Source organism: Lithobates pipiens, unplaced genomic scaffold (genome assembly GCF_037356315.1).
Source record: "Lithobates pipiens isolate NorthernLeopardFrog02 unplaced genomic scaffold, aLitPip1_a1.2 Scaffold_60, whole genome shotgun sequence".
Classification (NCBI taxonomy): Eukaryota; Metazoa; Chordata; class Amphibia; order Anura; family Ranidae; genus Lithobates; species Lithobates pipiens.
In genome coordinates, this window is record NW_027507882.1 from 3,072,510 (window position 1) to 3,099,617 (window position 27,108).

At 45.5% G+C, this 27,108-nt stretch overlaps 1 protein-coding gene across 1 annotated transcript in view; it reads left to right on the plus strand.

Annotated features, from left to right (window-relative positions):
- Positions 1–27,108, plus strand: part of LOC143958281 (adrenodoxin-like) — a 126,669-nt gene that overhangs the window by 36,645 nt on the left and 62,916 nt on the right. Inside the window, exon 2 of the mRNA XM_077467804.1 lies at positions 25,496–25,623. Within this exon, the coding sequence (XP_077323930.1) occupies positions 25,496–25,623 (128 nt within the window). The remainder of the gene's footprint in view (positions 1–25,495; positions 25,624–27,108) is intronic.

Sequence of the window (27,108 nt, forward strand, 5' to 3'; positions counted from 1 at the left end):
ATGTGGCATTCCAACCCCAGGCCCAAGAAAGGGATAACAGTAATTTACAACTTGCTCCATAATAAATTACAATTTGAAAAATCTACTCAACTCTCCAAATGGGAAGCATACCTGAAATTAGCTATTTCCTCTGAGCAGTGGAGTCGGGCAATCAAGAATAACTACATACACACTAAATGCTGGAACTTTAGAGAAATTGCCCAGAAAATTCATTTGAGATGGTACAGAATGCCATACACCTTAGCAAAATTTTACAAAGACTCTTCCAACCTTTGTTGGAGGGAGTGTGGGCAGGTAGGCAACCTGGTGCACATGCTTTGGTTCTGCGTGTCCATACGTAGTTTTTGGGCTGCAATTGCAAGGCTGATTGCACAAGTAACGGGAATACTCAACAAACTGAAGATCGAACAGGCTCTACTGAGTATCGACATGGATATATACCCACATTTTTGTCGTACACTGGTGATGCATATGTTGCACGCAGCACATTTAGTGATAGCCCGAAAATGGAAGTCCAAGCTCGCTCTGACTTTAGGTGAAGTTCTGAATCTGATTGACGATTCCTATGCTTATGAGAAAACTATGGCTATTAGGGAATAGTGATGGCCGAACAGTTCGCCCGGCGGTCGTTTCGCGGCGAATTTCGGCTGTTCGCAGTCCGCAAGTTCGGCGGACTATTGGCGCCGTTCGCCCGGCGGACTTCCGTGTTTTTACTGTGTAAAAGAACTTTGACCTGATGACACATCCATCATGGGGTACAGGACAGCCAATTGAGACATTACAGCACAAGGTCACTTGGACATTCCCCCTAACCTATAAATACACCCGATCCAGCGGCCATTTTACATTCTTTCTTCTGTCACTATAGGGAAAGGTTGCTGTGTGGAGTAGGGAGAGATAAATTGCTAGCTATTTGGCACACAAAAGTTCTTTTCAGGACTGGTATATGTGTTAGGGTTATATAGGTTTGCTGTGCTACTGATTGTTGCAGCAGCCTGAGTGTCTTTTGTCAGTTTAGAGAAAGGGACAGGGCGCTGTGTGCTGCTATTTTAGGGACAGCCAGATTAGTCATCATCATCATCATTAGCTGTTACTATCAGGTCCACAAAAGTGCTATTCGAGGAACCAGTTATCGTTCCAGTCTCCTCTGTTTTGCCAGTTTGTATAGGGACAGGAAGGAAGCAGTGTGTCAGGCAGTGAGGGTCAGTTTAAACAGTAGCTGTTACTATTAGTTCCACAAAGGTTCTTTTCAGGACTGGTATCAGTGGTATGGTAATAGGCTTGTACACGTATAATATTCTTTCTTCCAAATATAGAAAGAATATTATACTTGACTGCTGCCCTTCTGCTGCAGTCTGCTAATCATTCACAACTCACTTGTTCCACAAAGCTCTTTATCAGGACTGTTAACTTGGTCTGTCTAGGGTGCTACAGTACATAGGGTTGAGTGAGGTACAGTCTGCTATTCTATAAGGACTTTTATCAGTCCACAATACATAGGGTTGAGGTGCACTACTGCTGACTGCTGTCCTATACTGCAGCAGTCCTTCATTGGTATAGGGACTGACGTACAGTCTGCTAATCACTAACACACAACCTGCTTGGTCCACAAAAGTTCTTATAAGGACTGGTAACTTGGTCTAGGGTGCTACAGTACATAGGGTTGAGTGAGGTACATTCTGCTATTCTATAAGGACTGTTATCGGTCCACAATACATAGGGTTGAGGTGCACTACTGCTGACCGCTGCCCTATACTGCAGCAGTCCTTCATCGGTATAGGGACTGACGTAAAGTCTGCTAATCAGTCACACACAACCTGCTTGGTCCACAAAAGTTCTTATAAGGACTGGTAACCTGGTATAGGGTGCTACAGTACATAGGGTTTAGTGAGGTACAGTCTGCTACTCTATAAGGACTGTTATCGGTCCACAATACATAGGGTTGAGGTGCACTACTGCTGACCGCTGTCCTATACTGCAGCAGTCCTTCATGGGTATAGGGACTGACGTACAGTCTGCTAATCACTAACACACAACCTGCTTTGTCCACAAAAGTTCTTATAAGGACTGGTAACTTGGTCTAGGGTGCTACAGTACATAGGGTTGAGTGAGGTACAGTCTGCTATTCTATAAGGACTGTTATCGGTCCACAATACATAGGGTTGAGGTGCACTACTGCTGACTGCTGCCCTATACTGCAGCAGTCCTTCATTGGTATAGGGACTGACGTACAGTCTGCTAATCACCAACACACAACCTGCTTGGTCCACAAAAGTTCTTATAAGGACTGGTAACTTGGTCTAGGGTGCTACAGTACATAGGGTTGAGTGAGGTACAGTCTGCTATTCTATAAGGACTGTTATCGGTCCACAATACATAGGGTTGAGGTGCACTACTGCTGACCGCTGCCCTATACTGCAGCAGTCCTTCATTGGTATAGGGACTGACGTAAAGTCTGCTAATCAGTCACACATAACCTGCTTGGTCCACAAAAGTTCTTATAAGGACTGGTAACCTGGTATAGGGTGCTACAGTGCATAGGGTTTAGTGAGGTACAGTCTGCTACTCTATAAGGACTGTTATCGGTCCACAATACATAGGGTTGAGGTGCGCTACTGCTGACCGCTGCCCTATACTGCAGCAGTCCTTCATGGGTATAGGGACTGACGTACAGTCTGCTAATCACTAACACACAACCTGCTTGGTCCACAAAAGTTCTTCTAAGGACTGGTAACCTGGTATAGGGTGCTACAGTACATAGGGTTTAGTGAGGTACAGTCTGCTATTCTATAAGGACTGTTATCGGTCCACAATACATAGGGTTGAGGTGCACTACTGCTGACCGCTGCCCTATACTGCAGCAGTCCTTCATTGGTATAGGGACTGACGTACAGTCTGCTAATCACTAACACACAACCTGCTTGGTCCACAAAAGTTCTTATAAGGACTGGTAAATTGGTCTAGGGTGCTACAGTACATAGGGTTGAGTGAGGTACAGTCTGCTATTCTATAAGGACTGTTATCGGTCCACAATACATAGGGTTGAGGTGCACTACTGCTGACCGCTGCCCTATACTGCAGCAGTCCTTCATTGGTATAGGGACTGAGAGCTTTGTCGCAGGGTCATTTAAAAAATGACAGGCAGAGGAAGAGGCAGGCCCTTCTGCAGGGGTGGTAGGGGTAGGGCAGGAGCAACAGGCTTGAGCCAAAGTGGGAAGTTGCAGAAGGTGCGTTCAATTACTTTAAAGGACGCACCAGACTTGGTTGAATGGCTCGCTCAGCCTTACTCTTCTGCACCCTCTTCATCCTCTCGATCTGCGCCCTCTTCTTCACTCTCTGCTATGTGCACCCCCAAAGACACTACCACCAACAACACCACCACCACCACATACCTTCCGCTTGAGTCACAGGAATTATTTTCCGATCCATATCAAGAGGACATTTCTGATGCGCAGCCACTCTTGGTATTGGATCAGGAAGAGGAGGTAGCAACAGCCGCTACTCAGCAGTCTGACGACAGTACCCAGATCAGCCCAAGGAGGAGGTTGGTCCCCGGTGTTGCTGCCTACTCCGAGATCTCTACTTATAGCGGTGGGGAAGGTGACGTTGATGATGACGTGTCTAGTGATGTCACATGGGTGCCCACAAGAGAGGAAGAGGAGGGGAGTTCAGAGGGAGATATGGACCAGCAGATAGGGAGGAGAAGCAGGAATAACTTACATTGCACAGGAGGGACAAAGCAGACTGCAAATGTATCAGGAGCGAGTCATCGACCATGTACGCTCACATCTGGCGCTCCCAGGACACCGGCACATGGCTCCGCAGTGTGGGCTCTTTTTAACGTGTCTGCTGCTGACAATAGTGTTGCCATCTGCAATCTTTGCATCTTTGGGCGGCACAGTGGTGTAGTGGTTAGCACTCTCGCCTAGCAGTAAAAAAGGTCACTGGTTCAAATCCCAACCATGACACTACCTGCCTGGAGTTTGCATGTTCTCCCTGTGCCTGCGTGGGTTTCCTCCAGGTACTCCGGTTTCCTCCCACACTCCAAAGACATGCAGTTAGGTTAATTGGCTTCTGTCTAAAATTGGCCCTAGTATACAACTGGGGATCTTGGATTGTGGCTCCTTGAGGGTAGGGACCAATGTGAGTGTGCAATGTAAAGGGATAGGGACAATTGTAGACACTCACTCAGGTTGAACTGGATGGACTGATGTCTTTATTCAACCTTACTAACTATGTAACTATGTAACGCATTAGTCGCGGTAAGCCCAACACTCACCTAGGGACGACCACCTTAAGAAGGCACATGGGCAGCCATCACCGAGCCCAGTGGGAGCAACGGAACACACAAAGCCACACTCCAGGCTCCCACCGTCCAGCCTCGTCTTCTACTTCTCCTTCTCCTTTCTCCTCACAATTGTCCTCCACTCCACCTTCCATCACGCCAAGCTCACGATTTTCTGCAAAAAGGCAGGCTTCCGTGGGCCTAATGTTCGAGCGTAAAAAATAATGACGCCGGATAACCCTCTTGCCCAACGATTGACGGCTGGCTTGTCAGAACTCAAAGCCCGCCAACTACTGCCATATAAACTGGTGGACTCGGAGGCCTTTCGCAAATTTGTGGCCATTGGAACACCACAATGAAAGGTCCCAGGAAGGAAGTATTTCTCAGAGAAGGGCATCCCAGAGCTATATGGCCATGTTCAGCGGCAAGTGAATGTATCTCTGGCACACAGTGTCGGTGCCAAGATACATCTGACCACAGACACGTGGTCTAGCAAACACGGGCAGGGAAGGTATATCACTTTTACTGCCCACTGGGTGAACCTTCTGACGGCCGTCAAGCATGTAACCCGTGGCACCCGTGTAGATTTGGTTTTACCGCCACGGATTGCATGCAGGCCTGACTCTTCTTCTCCTCCTACTCCATCCTCCTCCCTCTCCTCCTCAGCTGACTCCTCCTTTTCCGCTGCTAGCATCTCTTCCGCTGCGCCGCCCAAGCTCCCCAGAACCTATTTCACATGCCAGGTGAGACGTTGCCATGCCGTGCTGCGTCTGTTGTGCCTGGAAGCCAAGAGCCACACTGGCCCGGCACTCCTTTCAGCTTTGCATTCACAGGCAGATCAGTGGCTAACACCGCTCAATTTGACAGTTGGAAAAGTGGTGTGTGACAACGGTGCCAATCTGCTTAGCGCATTGAAACAGGGCAAAATCACGCACGTGCCATGCATGGCACACGTCTTAAACTTGGTCGTGCAGCGATTCCTTGTCAAATACCCTGGGGTCCAGGACATCTTGCGGCAGGCAAGGAAAATCTCGGCCCATTTCAGAAGATCTTACACGGCCATGGCTCGCCTTGCTGACATTCAGCGGCGACACAATCTGCCGGTCAGACGTCTTATTTGCGATTTCCCGACACGATGGAACTCAACCTTCTATATGCTTGATAGGCTGCTCCAGCAGAAACGTGCAGTTAACGTCTACCTGTATGAACTCTGCGGCAGTACCGGTTCTGGGGAGCTGGGTTTTTTTTCACCGCGCCAGTGGCTGCTCATGCGCGACGCATGCAGACTTCTGCGCCCATTTGAGGAGATCACCAAACTGGTCAGTCGCAGCCATGGCGCCATCAGTGACATGGTACCTTATGCCTTCTTTATGGAGCGTGCATTGCGTCGTGTCATTGATCAAGCTGTGGAGGAGCAGGAGCGGGAAGATGAGGAAGTTGCAATGCTGAAGGAATTCCCAGGGGGGGCTACTCTATCTGAGACAAGTGAACAACAGGAGTCTGAAGAGGAGTCAGAGGAGGATGGTGCCGGGGCGGATGAGGAGGAGCAAGAAGAGCATGCTTTAAACCTTTCTGGGATCCCTGTTGTGCGTGGATGGGGAGAGGAGAATGAAGAGGACGACATTATCCTGGATGATGAGCAGGAGCCAGGCCATCACACCGCTTCCACTTTAGTGCAAATGGGGGCCTTCATGCTCCAGTGTTTTAATAGGGACCCCGTATAAAAAGCATAAGGGTCAAGGACCAGTACTGGGTGGCAACGTACTTAGACCCCCGGTACAAACACAAAATGGCGGAAATGTTACCGCCGTCGCAGAGGGCTGTCAGAATGCAGCACTTCCAGGCCTTGCTTCGAGAAATGCTGCATTCTGCTTTTGCGTGCGCTGGCAGAGGAGCAATTCCCACTCCCAGAGAAGGAGTTGCGGGTACCAATCCAACAGCGCCTGCAAGAAGAGGCCGGTTTGAAGATGTGTTGGTGACTTCGGATATGAGGTCATTCTTTCAGCCAACCCATCGACAGGTGTCATCCGGATCCAGCATCAGGGAACGCCTAGACCGTCAGGTGTCCGACTACATCGGGTTAACGGCCGATGTGGACGCTCTGAGGAGTGATGAACCCCTGGACTACTGGGTGGGCAGGCTTGACCTCTGGCCAGAGCTTGCCCAATTTGCAATCGAACTGTTGGCTTGCCCCTCATCCAATGTCCTGTCCGAAAGGACGTTCAGCGCAGCAGGGGGGATCGTGACCGATAAGCGTACTCGCCTAGCTCACGACAGTGTTAACTACCTCACATTTCTAAAAATGAATGAGGCATGGATCTCGGAGGAATTCAACACATGTGACCAGTAGACCATGTATATGTCTATAAACAATTTTTTTTAATCGAGCACACAGACCTTCTTTCTTCATTTGGCTCACTTCCTTGTCCAAAAAAAGCACACCGTACTATATGCCCGTACCCTCCTCTTTGAAGAGGTTGAGCGGTGTCATATTTCTACTGGGGCTGCTTATTATGAGGGGCTCCCACCATCCCTGTGCTGTGCTGACTTCCTCTTGGGGCTGCTTATTATGAGGGGCTCCCATCATCCCTGTGCTGTGCTGACTTCCTCCTGGGGCTGTACCTCTGCTGTGCATATTATAAGGGGCTCCCACCATCCCTGTGCTATGCTCATTATGAGGGGCTTCCACCATCCCTGTGCTGTGCTGACTTCCTCCTGGGGCTGCTTATTATGAGGGGCTCCCACCATCCCTGTGCTATGCTGACTTACTCCTGGGGCTGTACCTCTGCTGTGCATATTATGAGGGGCTCCCACCATCCCTGCGCTGTGCTGACTTCCTCCTGGGGCTGTACCTCTGCTGTGCATATTTTGAGGTGTTACCACCATCCCTGTGCTATGCTCATTATGAGGGGCTCCCACCATCCCTGTGCTATGCTGACTTCCTCCTGGGGCTGCTTACGGTGCTGCTGTCAGTGCTGTATATCACGGTGCTGGTGTGAGTGCTTTATGTCACGCTGCTGATGTCGGTGCTCTCTATCACGGTGCTGCTGTCAGTGCTGTATATCATGGTGCTGCTGTTAGTGCTTTATGTCACGGTGCTGATGTCAGTGCTCTCTATCACGGTGCAGGTGTCTTTGCTGTATGTCACGCTGCTGATGTCAGTGCTCTGTATCACGGTGCTGTTGTCAGATGACTCTATCACGGTGCAGGTGTCTTTGCTGTATGTCACGCTGCTGATGTCAGTGCTCTGTATCACGGTGCTGCTGTCAGATGACTCTATCACGGTGCAGGTGTCATTGCTGTATGTGACATTGCTGGTGATCATCTCCTGCACCCTCTTCTTTGCCTACCCTGGTCCCTAACCTTCCCTCTCCTCCATTGCCTTCATGCGCTCCACAGTCCTGAATTGTCACAACAATTTCCCATATAAAAAAAGAATGCTTGTAGTTGTCGATCCCAGATTCACCTCATACATGTGTTATGTCATTGGCCATGTGGTGGGACTATGTTTGCACAGCTAATAATTATTTTGTGGCTGCCAATTTGACCTATAGGTTTGCGAAGTTCGCCTCCCATTGAAGTCAATGGGGCCCGCCGCGAACGTTACGGTTCGCGAACTATCGGCCGCGTTCGCGGTTCGCGTTCGCGGTTCGCGTTCGCGAAACGTCCCGTCGGAAGTTCGTCCATCACTATTAGGGAAAGCAGGCAGAAAGTATTCGCAAAACATTGGACGTTATGGGAAAGATTCAGGAAGCTTAAAGAGGGACAGGGAGGGAGGGGAGGCGACGCAAATATTAAGAAACATAGTGGTGGAAAGGAAGAGGGAAGGTCTAATAACAACTGAATGAAAGCCAACAATAAACATGAAAGTAATGCCAATAAAAGTTTGGTGTCGCAACGGGTGTTTAGGTCCTGTGAGGCCTACTGTGTATACAATTGATACTTGGTTTCTGGGATGTAGGGACAGCTAAGACCGCTCTAACACCGTTCCGATAAGTAGATTTGATAATAAAGACGAATAAATGCTTGTTGACGAGTATGTTATATGATACGCTTTTGATATGATGGCTTTTGTGGAAAGTTATATGGAACGTTATGGATTCTACTGTTTATGTTATGCTTTTTTGAAAATCAATAAAAAATATTTTGAAAAAAAATAAATAAATAATTAAATGGACCAGTGCTGCCAGTCTGCCACAAATGCAGTGACAATCCACATTTGGTGGCACTGGCTGGCATGGCAAGTGACAGGTGATCATCCACATCTGGTGACAGGTGACATGACAATCTTCAAATGGTGGCAGGTGACATGGTAAGTGACAATCCACAACTGGTGCCAGGCAACAGTGGCAAGTGACAATTCACAAAGCCTGCAAAAAGGTAGCGCCAGAATTTTTGCAGACCTAGCAACGTCCCTGCCTACAGTGAAGCATGGTGGTGGCAGCATCATACTGTGGGAATGTTTTTCAGTAGGAGGAACTGGGAGACCAGTCAGGATCGAGGGTAAGGTGAATGCAGCAATGTACAGAGACATCCTTGATAAAACCAGGCTCCAGAGCGCCCTGGACCTCAGACCGGGGTGAAGGTTCATCTTCCAACAAAACAACAACCCTAAGCACACAACCAAGATAACAAAGGAGTGACTACGGGACAACTCTGCGAATGTCCTTGAGTGGCTCAGCCAGAGCCCAGACTGGAAGCGAGAGATCATCTCTGGAGAGATCTCAAAATGGCTGTGCACTGGCTCTCCCATCCAACCTGATAGAGCTCGAGAGGTCCTGCAAAGAATAATGGGAGAAACTTCCCAAAAATAGGTGTGGCAAGCTTGTAGCAGCATATTCAAAAAGACTTGAGGCTGTATATGGTGCCAAAGGTGCTTTTTGTTTTTTATTTTTAATAAATTTACAAAGATTTTAAACAAATTTCTTTCACATTGTCATTATGGGGTACTGTTTGTAGAATTTTGAGGAAAATAATGAATTTAATCCATTTAGGAATAAGGCTGTAACATAACAAAATGTGAAAAAAGTGAAGCGCTGTGAATACTTTCCGGATGCACTGTAACTACCTTGTGTCCTGTTGCTGTGCTCAGTCTTGCCATGGTGTATGATCTGTGACAAAAAAACGTCTTCTACAACCTCACCTTAGTAGCAGAGTTTGGCTGCTCCTCACCCAGTTTTAAGCCTCCTACACAGCTGTTTCTGTTTCAGTTAATGACTAAACAGCCTGCATATGAAATTGATGATCATTAGCACCTGCTTGGTATAATTGATTGATCACACCTGACTCTAATTCAAAAAAAAAATCTCTGACTTTTATGCAAGTGTAAGGCCGCGTACACACGGGCGGAATGTCTGGCCAACTAAGTTCATCAGACAATCCGACAGACAATCCGTCCTACTTTTGAATGAACGGACTTGACCACACACGATGAGCAGACAGTCCGCCGAAAGCTTGTGCGATGACGTGTACGGCACGTACGATGGGATTAGAAATTCGACGTCCAATACACTGCAATGCAACCTTCGGCGTGTAAATCCTTTCTGAGCATGCGCCATACTTAGTCCGTCCAACTTGCCTACACACGAGCGGACTGTCCGCTGAAACCAAGTTTGGACGGACAAAATTACGGAAATTCCAAAAGACTTAGTCCGCCAGACTGTCCGCTGAAAAAGTCCACTGAAGCCCACACACGAGCGGAAGTTGGACGGATAATCCTCTCGTGTGTACGCGGCCTAAGAACTGATGTTGTTTTTAAGCAAAAGGGTGGTCACACCAAATAATGGTTTGATTTTTCATTTGTTCGCTCACTTTACATTTTGTAAATTGATCAAAATAAACAATTAAAAATTGGATTTTTATATACAGCTTACCTGTAAAATGCTTTTCTTGAGAGTACATCACGGGACACAGGAGCTTCATTACATAGTGGGTTATATAGGCACCTCTGGTGATTGGACACTGGTTGACCCCAATTAAGGAGAATTCCTCCCCTATATAACCCCTCCCATATGGGAGGCACCTCAGTTTTGTAGCAAAGCAATAAGAAACCACGTAAAACCCAAGAGGGGCGGGAGCTCTGTGTCCCGTGATGTATTCTCAAGAAAGGGATTTTACAGGTAAGCTGTATATAAAAATCCCATTTTCTTGATCATACATCACGGGACACAGGAGCTTCATTACATAGTGGGATGTCCCAAAGCAATGCTCAGATTGAGGGGAGGGAGACAGAGATCATAATTATAGACCGCCAGGGACCGGAGGACCTAAACTGCAGCCTGCAGTACACTGCGCCCGAAGGCAATATCCTCTTGCCCTCTGACATCCACCTGATAGAATCTGGTGAATGTGTGGACTGATGACCAAGTTGCAGCCTTACAGATCTGAGTCAGGGAGGCCTGGTGATGCACTGCCCAAGAAGCACTTACAGCCCTCGTTGAGTGCACTTTCACTTGAAAAGGAGGAATCTTCCCCTTTACACTATAGGCCTGAGAAATAACCTGTCTAATCCACCTTGAGAGAGTGGATTTTGACGTCGCCTGGCCCTTCCTAGGGCCTTCTGGCAAAATAAACAAGCAATCAGTTTTCCTTATCTGAGCAGTTGCTTGAATATATATACTGATTGCTCTAACCACATCCAAAGTGTGCAAAGATTCTTCTTCTGCGGACTGTGGGTCCGGAAAAAAGGATGGTAGGATTACGTCTTGATTCAAATGGAATTCCGAAACCACCTTAGGTAGAAAGGACCTGTTGGGACGCATGACCACCCGGTCCTTATGAATAATTAGATACGGCTCCTTGCTGGAGAGAGCTGCTAGCTCTGATACTCTTCTAGCCATGGATATGGCTACCAAGAAGACCAATTTTTTAGTCAGGAGAACTAATGAAGCCAGATGCAAAGGTTCAAATGGTTGCCCCTGCAAAGCCAAGAGAACCAAATTCAGATCCCATGGGCATACCGGAGGTTTGATCTGTCGGTCTTAACCGCATGGCCCCCTGGATGAAAGCCCGCACCAGGGAATGCGATGCAAGTGGCTTCTGAAAAAACACTGACAGGGCCGAAATCTGCACCTTGATAGTGCTTATGGCCAAATTCATTTCTAGGCCTGACTGGAGAAAGGCCAAGATCCTGCTAATGACATTATTTCTAGGATGCCATTTCCTGAGTTCACACCAGGAAACATATGCCCTCCAGATTTTGCAATAAATAAGCCTGGAGGCCAGCTTTCTGGCATTGACCAGAGTAGAAAGGACTGGCCCCGAAAGGCCACGGTCTCTCAGAATGTGGGTCTCAGCAGCCAAACCGTCAAATTCAGACTGTGTAAAGCAGGATGGTAAATTGGACCCTGTGAGAGCAGATCTAGCCGGAGAGGGAGGATCCATGGCCTGCCTACTGCCAACTTCATGATCTCTGCGTACCACGGTCGCCTGGGCCAAGCTGGGGCCACCAAAAGGACCGATTTTTTCTCCCTCTTGACTCTTCCCAGGAACCGCGACAGAAGCGGGCTCGGGGGGAAGGCATAGATCAGATTGTACTGATCCCAGGGAACTGTCAGAGCATCTGACCTCTGAGCAGGTGTATCTCTTGTCCTTGACACAAAATTGTCCAGTTTCCTGTTGAACCTGGATGCAAACAGATCTACGTCTGGAGTACCCCACCTGTGACATATGTTCCGAAACACATCGGGGTGCAGAGCCCATTCTCCTGGGCACAACTGCTGGCGGCTCAGAAAATCCGCCTGCCAATTTTCCACTCCTGGAATGAAGACTGCAGAAAGACACGGAACCTGCTTTTCTGCCCAGACAAGTATGCGATTCACCTCTTTTTGGGCCACCAGACTCCTGGTACCTCCCTGGTGATTGATATAAGCCACTGCTGTGGCATTGTCGGACTGAACCCGAACAGGGAGACCTCGTAGTCTGTAAGACCACTTTATGAGAGCCAGATAAACTGCCCGGATCTCCAAGACATTTATGGGCAATAGTCTCTCGATCGCAGACCATTTCCCCTGCGAGCACGTCTCCTCCAACACTGCTCCCCAGCCCGTCAGGCTGGCATCTGTCGTGATAATCTTCCATGGAAGAGGAAGAAAAGTTTTGCCCTTCAGCAAATTCTTGGTTTGTAACCACCAGACGAGACTCTTGCGTGTCCCTGGGGATAGACGCATAGGAAGATTCAAGGATTAGGGCTTCCTGTTCCAAGCCGCAAGGATGCATCTTTGCAGAGGCCTTAAGTGGAACTGGGCAAATGGGACGGCCTTGAAGGAGGCGACCATTTTCCCCAATGGGCAAGGCTTTTGGCCTTGGAAGAAACACCTTGCCCTGACCGGTGTCGATGACCATACCCAGGTATTCCAACCTGGTGGCAGGCTGTAGGGATGACTTTTATAGGTTTATAATCCAACCTAGGCATTCCAGGTGTTCTAGCGTTCTGGTAACGCTGCGGTTCAGGAACGCTACTGTTTTCTCCATGAGAAGTAAATCATCTAGATAAGCCATGACGGCTATACCCTGAGCTCTTAGGTTTGCCAAGAGAGGGTCCAGAATCTTCGTGAAGACTCGAGGGGCCGTAGCAAGCCCGAACGGCAAGGCCACAAATTGAAAATGGCGCCGCTCTACCGCAAACCTTAGAAATTTTTGGTGTGCGGGAAAAATTGGCACATGAAGATATGCATCTTTGATGTCTATTGATGCCATAAACTCTCCCCCTTGCAGGGAGGAGACTACAGTGCGGATTGACTGCATTCGGAAGGACCGGACGCATAAAAACCGGTTCAGATCCTTCAGATCTAGTATAGGTCTGACACTTCCATTTGGCTTTGGAACGGTGAAGAGATTCGAGTAAAATCCTGAACCCTGTTCTTTTGGGTCCACTTCTACTATCACCCCTTGGGATAGTAAGTGATCCAAGGCCATAAATAGCGTTTTTTGCTTTACTGGATCCCTGGGGATCCTTGACCTTAGGAAACGAGAAGGTGGAATCTCCTAAAACTCTAGCCTGTAGCCCAGAGATACCGAAGAGATCACCCACTTGTCCCGGATCTCTTCCCGCCAGGCTCCTGCAAACTGCAGGAGCCTTCGCCCCACTTGGCCTGAGCGGGGGCGCCCCTTCACAAGGAAGCTTTTGGGCTCTGCTTGGCAGGCTTTCGCCCCCAAGTCTTTTTCTGCCCCTGGGCTCGGCCCTGAGCCTTTCCTGTAGAGGAGGGCTGAGAAGACCGTCGCCACTGCTTAGAGCTTGATGCTCCGAGAGAGAGAGCACGCCTAAGTGAAGGACGCTTGCTCCTTTTGACTGGAAGGAGAGTAGATTTACCTCCTGAGATTGTTTGGACGAATTTGTCTAATTCTTCTCCAAACAAACCTTCCCCTTTAAACGGGAACCCAATCAAATGCTTCTTGCATGACAGCTCAGCTGCCCAATTCTTTAGCCATAGGGCCCTTCGCATGTGTACCAACATGAGAGACAAACGTGATGCTTGTTGGACAGAATCCAAAATCGCATCAATCATGAAACACAGAATATGAGGCAATTCTGCATAATTTTCCACTTCCTCACTGGGAAGGAGCCCAAGCATCTGCTTAACCTGTTCCTTGAGGAACTGACACAACCCCACAGCTGCGACTGTAGGTTGCACTACAGCGCTAGCCATGGAAAAGGAGGCTTTTAATAAGGTTTCCAGCTTTTTATCAGTTGGATCTTTAAATACCTGTGCATTATCCAAGGGACAAGTCAGGTTTTTATTCACGCAAGAAACAGCCGCATCAACAGATGGGACCCCCCACTTCTTGGTGAAACTTTCCTCCAGAGGATAATGCATAGAAAACCTTTTAGGTGGAGCAAACAGTTTATCGGGATGTCCCCAATCCTCATACAACAATTCTTCCATTGAGGGATGAATTGGGAAGGAATAGGCAGTCTGTGGGGCTTTCCTGACTCCCAGGGAAGAAACAGAGGACATAGCGACTTCAGCAGCAGGCATTCTGAATGTGGTACGCACTAATTCAGTATAATACTGCACCTGTTTTCTGAGTGCCTGGGAGGAGGGGACTCTCTCCTCTTCCTCATCTGACTGCTCATGATCCCTGTCCCAAGACAGGGATCTCTCCTCATTTTCAGAAGAATCATCTGAGAGAGGAATTTCAGCAGAGGGAGGGGATCTACCCCTTTTCCTGCTATCTTTCAGGGAAGCAGAAATAAAATTCATTATTCTCACTTCAAAACCCTCCAATGTAGCCCTAAGGGAGTCCTCAGTGACATAAACTGGGGCTGGGACAATAGGAGAGGCTGCAAAACCTGTCAGGGGCACTGACTCGTCTTGAGAGGCTGGCTCCAGTCTTGCAGGGGGGGATGGTAACCCTCAGGCACTTTTAGAACCCCTGGACCTAGGCGGTGATTTACCAGTGCCTTTGCTACCTCCCCCTGAGACCCTCTTACGAGGAGACATAGTTCTAAGCTACAAAGCAGAGGTACTAGTACAAGTGCAATCACTGTTGTGCTTAAAGTCTCACAATAAATATATATGCTTAAACTGCGCAACCTGATGCTGAGTAGGTGTCTAAAGTTTGCCTGGATCCAATCCCCATGGATGCTTACTGCCCACAGCTCCTGTGTCTCCACTTACAGCCCCCTGGCGCTCTGGGCTTTTTAAAACTGCAGCCTGGCGCCTGCGCAGTACAGCGCTGTGCACATTGACGTGCACGGCTCACAACCACACTCCCCCCTCCTCCATTAGGCCCTGTCTTCGCCACAGGAATTGCTGAAACAGACAAATTCCAGCCTTCACCCATCACGGCGGGCAGTGTTAGCCAACCTTCAGGTTTATCTGTGGCTCTTTCTCGGAAGAGCCTCCTACCTGGACCATGTAAAAGACTCTGCCAGAAATTTTCGTGCGCTCTGTATAAACAGTACACCAAGTCTGGTTTTCCCAGAGCCCAGTCTTCCAATAGGAGAGGACTTACAGGCCAAACCTCGTTTCTTCGACTGACGAGGCCGGGTACCATACCATCTTGGGAGTCAAATATCGGCCCGAGGTATGGATCCGGTTTGTTGTAGCCCTTAGGCCCCCGCAGGGACCTGCACAGAGCTAAAGTTTTATGTGACCAACCACCATAGACACTGGCAAAAAAACTGAGGTGCCTCCCATATGGGAGGGGTTATATAGGGGAGGAATTCTCCTTAATTGGGGTCAACCAGTGTCCAATCACCAGAGGTGCCTATATAACCCACTATGTAATGAAGCTCCTGTGTCCCGTGATGTATGATGAAGAAATAGAGATTTTTGAAAGCTTTCTTACTTCACAGCATTCCTTCACACCTGCCTAAAGCTTTTGCACAGCACTGTATATCTATAGCGATCAGTATAAATCTATAACAATCAGTATATCTATAGCCATCTGTATATACAGTGCCTTGCGAAAGTATTCGGCCCCCTTGAACTTTTCAACCTTTTGCCACATTTCAGGCTTCAAACATAAAGATATAAAATTTTTATTTTTTGTGAAGAATCACCAACAAGTGGGACACAATTGTGAAGTGGAACGAAAGCTATTGGATTTTTGAAACTTTTTTAACTAATAAAAAAATGAAAAGTGGGGCATGCAAAATTATTCGGTTCCCTTGCGTTAATACTTTGTAGAGCCACCTTTTGCTGCGATTACAGCTGCAAGTCGCTTGTGGTATGTCTCTATCAGTTTTGCACATCGAGAGACTGAAATTCTTGCCCATTCTTCCTTGCAAAACAGCTCGAGCTCAGTGAGGTTGGATGGAGAGCATTTGTGAACAGCAGTTTTCAGCTCTTTCCACAGATTCTCGATTGGATTCAGGTCTGGACTTTGACTTGGCCATTCTAACACCTGGATACGTTTATTTGTGAACCATTCCTTTGTAGATTTTGCTGTATGTTTGGTGTATGTATGCTGTTTATGTCTTGTTGGAAGATAAATCTCCGTCCCAGTTTCAGGTCTTTTGCAGACTCCAACAGGTTTTCATCCAGAATGGTCCTGTATTTGGCTGCATCCATCTTCCCCTCAATTTTAACCATCTTCCCTGTCCCTGCTGAAGAAAAGCAGGCCCAAACCATGATGCTGCCACCACCATGTTTGACAGTGGGGATGGTGTGTTGAGGGTGATGAGCTGTGTTGCTTTTACGCCAAACATATCGTTTTGCATTGTGGGCAAAAAGCTCGATTTTGGTTTCATCTGACCAGAGCACCTTCTTCCACATGTTTGGTGTGTCTCCCAGGTAGCTTGTGGCAAACTTTAGACGAGACTTTTTATGGATATCTTTGAGAAATGGCTTTCTTTTTGCCACTCTTCCATAAAGGCCAGATTTGTGCAGTGTACGACTGATTGTTGTCCTATGGACAGACTCTCCCACCTCAGCTGTAGTTCTCTGCAGTTCATCCAGAGTGATCATGGGCTTCTTGGCTGCATCTCTGATCAGTCTTCTCCTTGTCTGAGCTGAAAGTTTAGAGGGACGGCCGGGTCTTGGTAGATTTGCAGTGGTCTGATACTCCTTCCATTTTAAAATGATCGCTTGCACAGTGCTCCTTGGGATGTTTAAAGCTTGGGAAATCTTTTTGTATCCAAATCCGGCTTTAAACTTCTCCACAACAGTATTACGGACCTGCCTGGTGTGTTCCTTGGTCTTCATGATGCTCTCTGCGCTTTCAACAGAACCCTGAGACTATCACAGAGCAGGTGCATTTATACAGAGACTTGATTACACACAGGTGGATTCTATTCACCATCAGTCATTTAGGACAACATTGGATCATTCAGAGATCCTCACTGAACTTCTGGAGTGAGTTTGCTGCACTGAAAGTAAAGGGGCTGAATAATTTTACACGCACCACTTTTCAGTTTTTTATTTGCTAAAAAAGTTTGAATTATCCAATAGATTTCGTTCCACTTCACAATTGTGTCCCACTTGTTGGTGATTCTTCACAAAAAAATTAAAATTTTATATCTTTATGTTTGAAGCCTGAAATGTGGCAAAAGGTTGAAAAGTTCAAGGGGGCCGAATACTTTCGCAAGACACTGTAATTATCTACAGTATATCAATCATTATATATCTATAGTGATCAGTATATATCTATAGCGATCAGTATATATCTATAACAATCAATATAGATCTTTAGCGATCTATATATGTCTACATTAGAACAATCAGTATATATCATAGTTTTCATTGTTAGTAAGGTTGAATAAAGACACCAGTCCATCCAGTTCAACCTGAGTGAGTGTCTACAATTTGTCCCTATTGTAGTGATATAGTATATATATATATATAGCGTGGGTAGATGATTAATTAGTTATTATAAGTACTCTTCCGCAGCAACCCAATTCTTCCAGAGAGATGCACTTTATTGACTTCCAATACAGAACAAAGTCTTGTAACAGATGACAAAATCCAACAGAGTATATCTTACAAATCTAGAACATATTCAGAGCTCCATATTCCTTAATCCTTGGTGCCTTCACACACCCAGACAAGACTGACTGAATGCCAGCTTGAATGTCCTCTCAAGTACTGGTCTGACACGGGGGGGGTTCTGCTAGGTCAACCAAATGTTTCCCATGAATACCTCCCTCCAATCTAATTACCATCAATAAATACTTTTTCTATGGTCCTACATCTTCCTTAACCACTTGCAGACCGGACCATTTTGCTGGTCAAAGACCAGACCACTTTTTGCGATTCGGCACTGCATCGCTTTAACTGACAATTGCGCGGTCGTGCGACGTGGCTCCCAAACAAAATTGACGTCCTTTTATTTTCCACAAATAGAGCTTTCTTTTGGTGGTATTTGATCACCCCTGCGGTTTTTATTTTTTGCGCTATAACCAAAAATAGAGCGACAATTTTGAAAAAAACGCATTATTTTTTACTTTTTGTTATAATAAATATCCCCCAAAAATATATAAAAAACATTTTTTTCCCTCAGTTTAGGCCGATACGTATTCTTCTACATATTTTTGGTAAAAAAAATCACAATAAGCGATTATTGATTGGTTTGCGCAAAAGTTATAGCGTTTACAAAATAGGGATAGTTTTATAGCATTTTTATTAATAATTATTTATTTTTATTTTTTTACTAGTAATGGTGGCGATCAGCGATTTTTATTGTCACTGCGACATTGTGGGGGACCCATCGGACATTTTTGACACATTTTTGGGACCATTGTCATTTATACAGTAATCACTGCTATATAAATGCAGTGATTCCTGTGTAAATGACACTGGCAGTGAAAGGGTTAACCAGTGGGTGGCAGTGTAGGGGTTAAGTGTTCCTAGGGGTGTGTTACTAACTGTGGGGGGGTTGGGCTTTCATTTAGTTAACACTGATCTCTGCTCCAATCACATGGAGCAGAGATCAGCGTCACTAGTTGCTAGGCAGAATGGAGAAATGTTGTTTACACAGCATTTCCTCCATTTGGCCGCTCCGTGAGACGATCGCGGGGATGCCCGCGACGATCGAGTCCGCGGGTCCCGCGACCGGACTCACGGAGGTCCCGACCAGCGCGGGAGCGCGCCGCCGGCGGCGCGCTCCCGATGGCAGGACGCCATTGAATATTGGACGTACCTGTATGCCAATAAGCCTGCCCGTGCCATTCTGTCGACGTACATCGTCGTGCGCTGGTCGGGAAGTGTCGGGAAATGTTCAGTTAGCTTAACAGGCCATACCTCACACCCAGGTAGACTTGCATAAGATTAACACATCAAAGGGTCTTCAGCTGTCCCTTTGATATGTTAAAAATGCAGTTGGCTTGGACAAGTCACTCAGTCAACTGAAATCTGGCCTGGCCAATCTTGTACTGTATGTGTCCATAACACCATATATAAAATACATGGACATACACACCCACACACACATATATATATATATATACACATATTACAACATATAATATATATATATATATATATATATATATATATATATATATATATATATATATTACAACATATACCCCCACTTGGGTCAGTTCTAACTACTAGAACTGACCCATAAATCAAACAACAAAAAATATCATCATGATTTAAGGTAATCAATGCTTTACAATGGCTCATATAAAATATGAAGATGAAACTGGTTACATCTCTCTTCACCAGCCTCTAAAATATCCCTATGAAACAGTTGTTAGATAATATAACTTTAGACAATGACTGGAACAGGATTTAGTAAACATCCGTGGTCATATAGCTGTTAGGCCTTATTATATCACATCAAGAACTTGAATATTGCGCAAAGACGAGCTGATGTCACAGTCAATTCTTCGGTCTGACTTCATCACATCTCTCACCATCTTACTGAAAGTAAACTTGGTATGCTCTGGGAGCTCCAATCCACATAAGTCCAGGATTCTCTCATCTTCAGGCTCAAGATTTTCATTTTTAAAGATGCTTCTACACAAATATTCTACTTTCATCTTCATAATAAATGTAATAATTAATATACCAGCACTCAGTTTCAAGGTCAAAATGTTTGGATATGCAGTAAAAACTCTGTGCTGCAAAATATTTACTTGCACTTGACATTCATGAGTCCATCTGAGCATTTTACAATTCACATCTGCTTCTTTCCATTTCCTATTTGAGCAACGATGACCTGTTGTGTACCTGTCAAGTACCTGAATTTGTTGATTGCCAGCCAAAATTTATTTTTGTAAGTTGCCGTAGGCCGACCCCTCATAGCTTTCAATAGAGTAGTTACTTGGATCATTCAGTCCATAATTCCACCTGAATGGTATACCCTCACACGATGGTTCAGATAGAATCAGCGTGACATCAGTGTTTATTAGATCTTCTATCCAGACAAAGCGGCAGTGGAAATTCTTGCCAGTATCCTCACCATGAAAGGCAGAAAGGTATTTTTCATCCATATGTGTCATAGCCTTTAGTATATTATAAAGAACTGATTCAACAAAGTTTCAAATCATGACTGGAGTGATGAATTTCACTCACCCAATTTAGGAAAACCACCCAACATGCTATAACTTATGCTATACCAAGCCATTGTGCAGCATCTCACCTTAGATGTCAAATATATTGATCAATATGCAATATGTAATATGTACGGATGTTATGAAAATAATTTTAGGTTTAAATGCTTCGCTCTGGTTTTAAGATAAAGTTCAAGAAATAAAACATAATGAAAATAAAAAATATATCTGGGAAAGGGTTAAAAATAAAAAATAAGGCGTCGAGGAAGAAAAGTCCATTGAAAAGAAAATTTGGATGTTCAAAAAAAAGTCCATTGCTTGATGAATATTGAGAGAGTCCATGAATTCAGCGTTTCTCCCCCACTAGCCAGCAATTTCAGATACTTCTAGTGCTTCTGCTATTCACATGCAAACAAGCGTCACCGGCAATAGCTGAAAGACAAAAAACTCTCCAACAAAAAACTCATTAGCAAGGTCTTCAAACATTATTTGAAGTTAAAACAAAGTGCTATTTACACATTTACAGTTTGAAGCTAATTCACCCCCACTGCTAGAGAAGTGTCACTTGCATTCAAAAACAGATCTGGAGAATGTACATCTTCATTTAAGACACCCTGGAATCTGTTCAACTTTTCCAATAATGTGTAATGTTCTATTTTCATCTTATCGTACTCAATCTTCAGGTGGTCATATTTCTGTTTTAACTGAGAAAATGGTATCCAGGTCTTGGACCTTTTCTTATTATTTTGGTCAGCTCTGTTTTTTCAAATTAATATCACCTATGTTTGACCTGGAGTCTCCTCCCTGGGTGTTATCATAAGATATTATCTTTTGATCTTTATGTTCAGTATTTGTCCTAAACAATTTGGCTAAATCAATTTTGACAGCTTGCTCATTTGACTTTCTTCATAAATGGTCTGCTCTCAACAATACGTCTTTTAAATCACGAGGATTTGGCGTAACTAATAAGATATTTTGTTTGATATCTTCATGCAAAGCATCTAGAAACATATTCATATGTATCAAGCCACCATGCTCAAATGCAAGATTATTACTGACCAATAAGTCCATAATAGTTGCTATCCTATGTGACAATTCATAGGGAGATTCATTTTGCATTTGTTGGATCCTCCCATGAATAGTAACATCAGAACGTACACCATACAAAACACGTAATAATTGCAGTAATATGTCCCTTGTCCTCACAGGCTGAATACAGATCTGTTTAATTCTCATCCAAAGACCACTTCCTATAGAATGTTGCAAAACTCTTTCTAAGTCAGATGGATTTAGACTGTACACATCTCTGACATTCTGCAAGTCACAAAACCATTTTAAATATCTGTTCAAATCATGACAGGGAATCATTCCTAATTCTTTAAGAATTGCATCTAATTCTTTTGGTTTCAAAGGCTTCATTACAAGTTGAATTTCACCTGTGTTATTAATATTGTTATAAATTGTGGAGGTCACAGTGGGTGCGGCTGGCAACAAATTATCAGATTTAATATGAGGTTCTCTATCATTTGATAGAAAGTTTGTGTTTGTATTTTGCTGCAGATTGTTGAATCCAAGATTTGATGCATATCTGCATTCCTGAGATCTCTTCTCTAAGGGTCCTTTCACACGGGGCGGATCAGTTCTGATCCGCCCCGTGGATGTCCGTTTGCTCAGCGGGGATCACTCCGCCGATCCCCGCTGAGCAGGGAGATGACAGGTCTGTCTCTGCACACTGCGCAGGGACGGACCTGTCACAGCGCCGCTCTCCCCTATGGGAGATCGGATGACGACGGACCGCAGTGCCCGTCGTCACCCGATCCGATCCGCAGACGGATGGAAAAATAGCTTTTTCCTCCGTCACACTTTTTCGGATCGGAGCGGGTCGGATGTCAGCGGACATGTCACCGCTGACATCCGACGCTCCATAGAGCTCTATGGAGCACCCGTTCAGGTCCGCCTGAAAAACTGACAGGCGGGCCTGAACGGGACGTTAGTGTGAAAGGGGCCTTATTCCATAATTCTTAATTTGAATCTCTCATTTTCCTCTGATAATTCATCACAGCGTTTAGATTTCTCAAGCAAAGCTCCCCCAATGGTAACTGCATGCAATTTAAAATTTACTGTCTCAGTGTCTGATTGGTTTTGTAACCTCTCACAAACATTGTTGCTATTAGTAACTGCATTCTGTAACTGGGTAATTTCCTCAATCTTATGCTTCAAAGAACTTTCCATGGTTAAACAGCAAGATAATAAGCCCTGCACAATACAACCTTTTCTTTTACTTTCTGAAATGTTGCTATCAAAAATATTTTTCTCTAAAAATTCCTTTTTCACAGTCCACGTCTGCTTATATTTTTCTGGAATTTCATAAGGACCGCCATGACGCTTAATACATTTTAACCACTTGCCGCCCGCCCTATAGGCAATTGACGGCTGCAAAGTGGTTGCATAATCCTGACCAGACGTCATATGACGTGATCAGGATTATGAGCCGCTGCGCGCCCCTGGGGGCGCGCATCGTGGCGATTGTTGTTGCGGGGTGTCAGTCTGACACCCGGCAACTACGATCTCGGTAAAGAGTCTCCGACGGAGACTCTTTACCACGTGATCAGCCGTGTCCAATCACGGCTGATCGCAGTGTAAATGGGAAGAGCCGGTGATCGGCTTTCCCTCACTCGCGTCTGTCAGACGCGAGTAGAGGAGAGCCGATCGGCTGCTCCTCTGACAGGGGGGGTCTGTACTGATCGATTATCAGCACAGCCCCCCCGAGGATGCCCACACTGGACCACCAGGGACGCCACCAGACCACTAGGGAAAAGGTAATCCTCCCTAGACCACCAGGGATGCCAGTCAGCACAATGGGTGCCAATCAGTGCCCATAATGGATGCCAATCAGTGCCCACAATGGGCATCACTGATTGGCATGCATTATTGTTTGGCACTGATTGGCATCCATTACTATAGTATAACACCAATGCCGCCTATGAGTGCCCACCTGTGCCGCCTATGAGTGCCCACCTGTGCCGCCTATCAGTGCCCACCTGTGCCGCCTATCAGTTCCCACCTGTGCCGCCTATCAGTGCCCACCTGTGCCGCCTATCCATGCCCATCCATGCCCATCTGTGCCGCCTATCCATGCCCATCTGTGCCGCCTATCCATGCCCATCTGTGCCGCCCATCCATGCCGCCCATCCGGGCCAGCTATCAGTGCCAATTTGTGCCACCTATCAGTGTCCATCCGTGTCGCCCATCCGTGTCACCCATCCGTGTCGCCCATCAGTGCCGCCTATCAGTGCCGCCTATCAGTGCCACTTCATTGGTGCCACATCATTGGTGCCCATCAGTGCCGCCTTATCAGTGCCCATCAGTGTAGCCCCATCAGTGAAGGAGAAAATGTACTTATTTACAAAGTTTTGAAACTGAAACAAACAAAAACATTATTTTTTTCAAAATTTTCGGTATTTTTTTATTTGTAGCGCAAAAAATAAAAACCGTAGAGGTGATCAAATACCACCAAAAGAAAGCTCTATTTGTGGGAAAAAAATGAAAAAAATTTCATTTGGGTGCAGTGTAGCATGACCGCGCAATTGTCATTCAAAGTGCGACAGCGCTGAAAGCTCAAAATTGGTCTGGGCAGGAAGGTGTTTAAGTGCCCTGTATTGAAGTGGTTAATACCCATCTGTTAACTTTATCATCACTGACACTAGCTTCACACTGAGTAAGCATTTTGACTATATTACTAATAATTTAAAAAAAAGAAATATTTTACTCACCGCATTAGTTACTCCTTCAGCCTCCAGTTCAGGTCTTCTGGTACACGACACAGTCCTTTTCTTGTTGTTTCCAGTCTCCAGAGAATAATTCTGGGGTTCCAAACTTCTTTAATTTTGTAGATCAGACTCTCTTATGTCACAACCAGACATTAGAGTCACAGCACAGGTCTCCATCAAACTTCTGTCCACCTCACAGGATTGTTGTCACCACCGACTTCTGTTACTAAGTCCTGAAAATGATCTTCTGGTCACTTGAATGGCACCAATGTAGTGATATAGTATATGTAGTTTATATCACCAATATCCGGGTCACGGCACCAATGTAGTGATATAGTATATATATATATAGCATGGGTAGATGGTTAATTCGTTATTATAAGTACTCTTCCGCAGCAACCCAATTCTTCCAGAGAGATGCACTTTATTGACTTCCAATACAGAACAAAGTCTTGTAACAGATGACAAAATCCAACAGAGTATATCTTACAAATCTAGAACATATTCAGAGCTCCATATTCCTTAATCCTTGGTGCCTTCACACACCCAGACAAGACTGACTGAATGCCAGCTTGAATGTCCTCTCAAGTACTGGTCTGACACGGGGGGGGGGGGGGGGGGTGGTTCTGCTAGGTCAACCAAATGTTTCCCATGAATACCTCTCTCCAATCTAATTACCATCAATAAATACTTTTTCTATGGTCCTACATCTTCCTTAAGTTAAAACAATGTATCCATTGAAATGTTCAATTAGCTTAACAGGCCATACCTCACACCCAGGTAGACTTGCATAAGATTAACACATCAAAGGGTCTTCAGCTGTCCCTTTGATATGTTAAAAATGCAGTTGGCTTGGACAAGTCACTCAGTCAACTGAAATCTGGCCTGGTCAATCTTGTACTGTATGTGTCCATAACACCATATATAAAATACATGGCCATGCACACCCACACATATATATATACACACATATTACAACATATAATATATATATATATATATATATATATATATATATATATATATATATTACAACACCTATCCCTGTACATTGCATACTCACATTGGTCTCTACCCTCAAGGAGCCCACAATCCAAGATCTCCATTCATATACTAGGGCCAATTTTGGACAGAAGCCAATTAACCTACCTGCATGTCTTTGGATTGTGAGAGGAAACTGGAGTACCCAGAGGAAACCCATGCAGGTACAGGGAGAACATGCAAACTTCAGGCAGGTAGTGTTGTGGTTGGGATTTGAACCAGCGACCCTTCTTACTGCTAGGTGAGAGTGCTAGCCACAACACTGTGCCTACCCTACAAATATATGTATAACAATCAATCATTATATATTTATAGTAATCAGTATATATCAATAACAATCAGTATATATCTATAGCAATCAGTATACAGTATATTTATGGTTATTCATGTTTATAATCCTGAAATTCTGTTCAATGAATGGGTAGTCTGGAACTGTTTTCTTTGTTTGACATGTAGATCCACAAATGATAATTTAACTGTGAATTTCATAAATCGCAATGGAGAAACTCTAACGGCAACAGTGAAGGAAGGGGAGAGTCTATTAGAAGTGGTCATTCGTCACAATTTGAACATTGATGGATTTGGTAAGACACAGAAATATTCTTATGGTGTATGCAGAGGCCTTTAGACTGTGGAAGGGTTAGACACCATGTCATGTTTTTCTAACTTTCTATGTCCCTGCTGCTAAATTTGCCTTCTCTATTTTTCCTGATGGTTATGATTACCAAGACAGAATGTGAAGGGAAATCTAAAATTTTAGAGCTGAATTGATGGCAGTTCAGCTGAACAGGCTGAAAACCAGCAACAACATCAAACTAGAATCTGAACATCGCTATAGTCCAGTGGTCTCCAAATCGACACTGGGGCTAGATGTGGCCCTTTGCTTGCTGTTGTCTGGCCCTTGGGGCACTATTTCCTCTACTGATACCAACAATGGGGCATAATTCCTCCCCCATAACACCAATGAGGAACACAATTCCTCCCCCATAACACCAATAATGGGACACAATTCCTCCCCCATGACACCAACAATGATGGGGCACAACTCCTTCCACTGACACCAACGATGGGGCACAATACCTCCAAATGACATCAACGATGGGGCACAATTCCTCCCCATAACACCAATGATGGGGTACAATTCCTCCCCATGACACCAATGATGGGGTACAATTCCTCCCCCATAACACCAATGATGGGACACAATTCGTCCCCATAACACCAACAATTGGGCCCAATGACACCAACCATGGGGCACAACTCCTCATATTGACACCAATGATGGGGCACAATGACATTAACAATGGGGCACAATTCCTCCCCATAACACCAATGATGGGGTACAATTCCTCCCCCATAACACCAATGATGGGGCACAATTCCTCCCCATAACACCAATGATGGGGTGCAATTCCTCCCCCATAACACCAATGATGGGACACAATTCCTCCCCCTTAACACCAACGATGGGGTACAATTCCTCCCTCATAACACCAATGATGGGAAAAAATTCCTCCCCCATAACACCAACAATTGGGCCCAATGACACTGACGATGGGGCAAAAGTCCTCCCACTAACACCAATCATAGGGCACAACTCCTCCTAATGACAACAACGATGGGGACACAATTCCTCCCAATGGCTCCAACGTTGGGGGCAAACTCCTCCCAATGACACCAAAGATGGAGGCACAATTCCTCCTAATTAGAGCAACAATTGGGTCCAAAGACACTATTGATGGGGCACAACTCCTCCCACTGACACCAATGATGGGGCACAATTCCTCCCACTTACATCGGACCTTATCTACTCCCAATGGCAACAGTCTCCCCCCCTAAAGTCTGAAGGACAGTAAACTAGCCCCTGGGTTAGGAATTTCGGAGACCCCTGCTATAGGTAATAGTGTCAGATTTTGGGTGGGAGGTACACACCACATTAGACTCTAAACCCTATTGAAGTCAATGGTGTCAGAATTCCAGTGGGCTGTGCATGCCACAGTGCTGCCACTAAATTACAGCTTCCAGACTGAGGGATTACTGAGGGGAATCCCGGGTGAGGCCTCTGATCA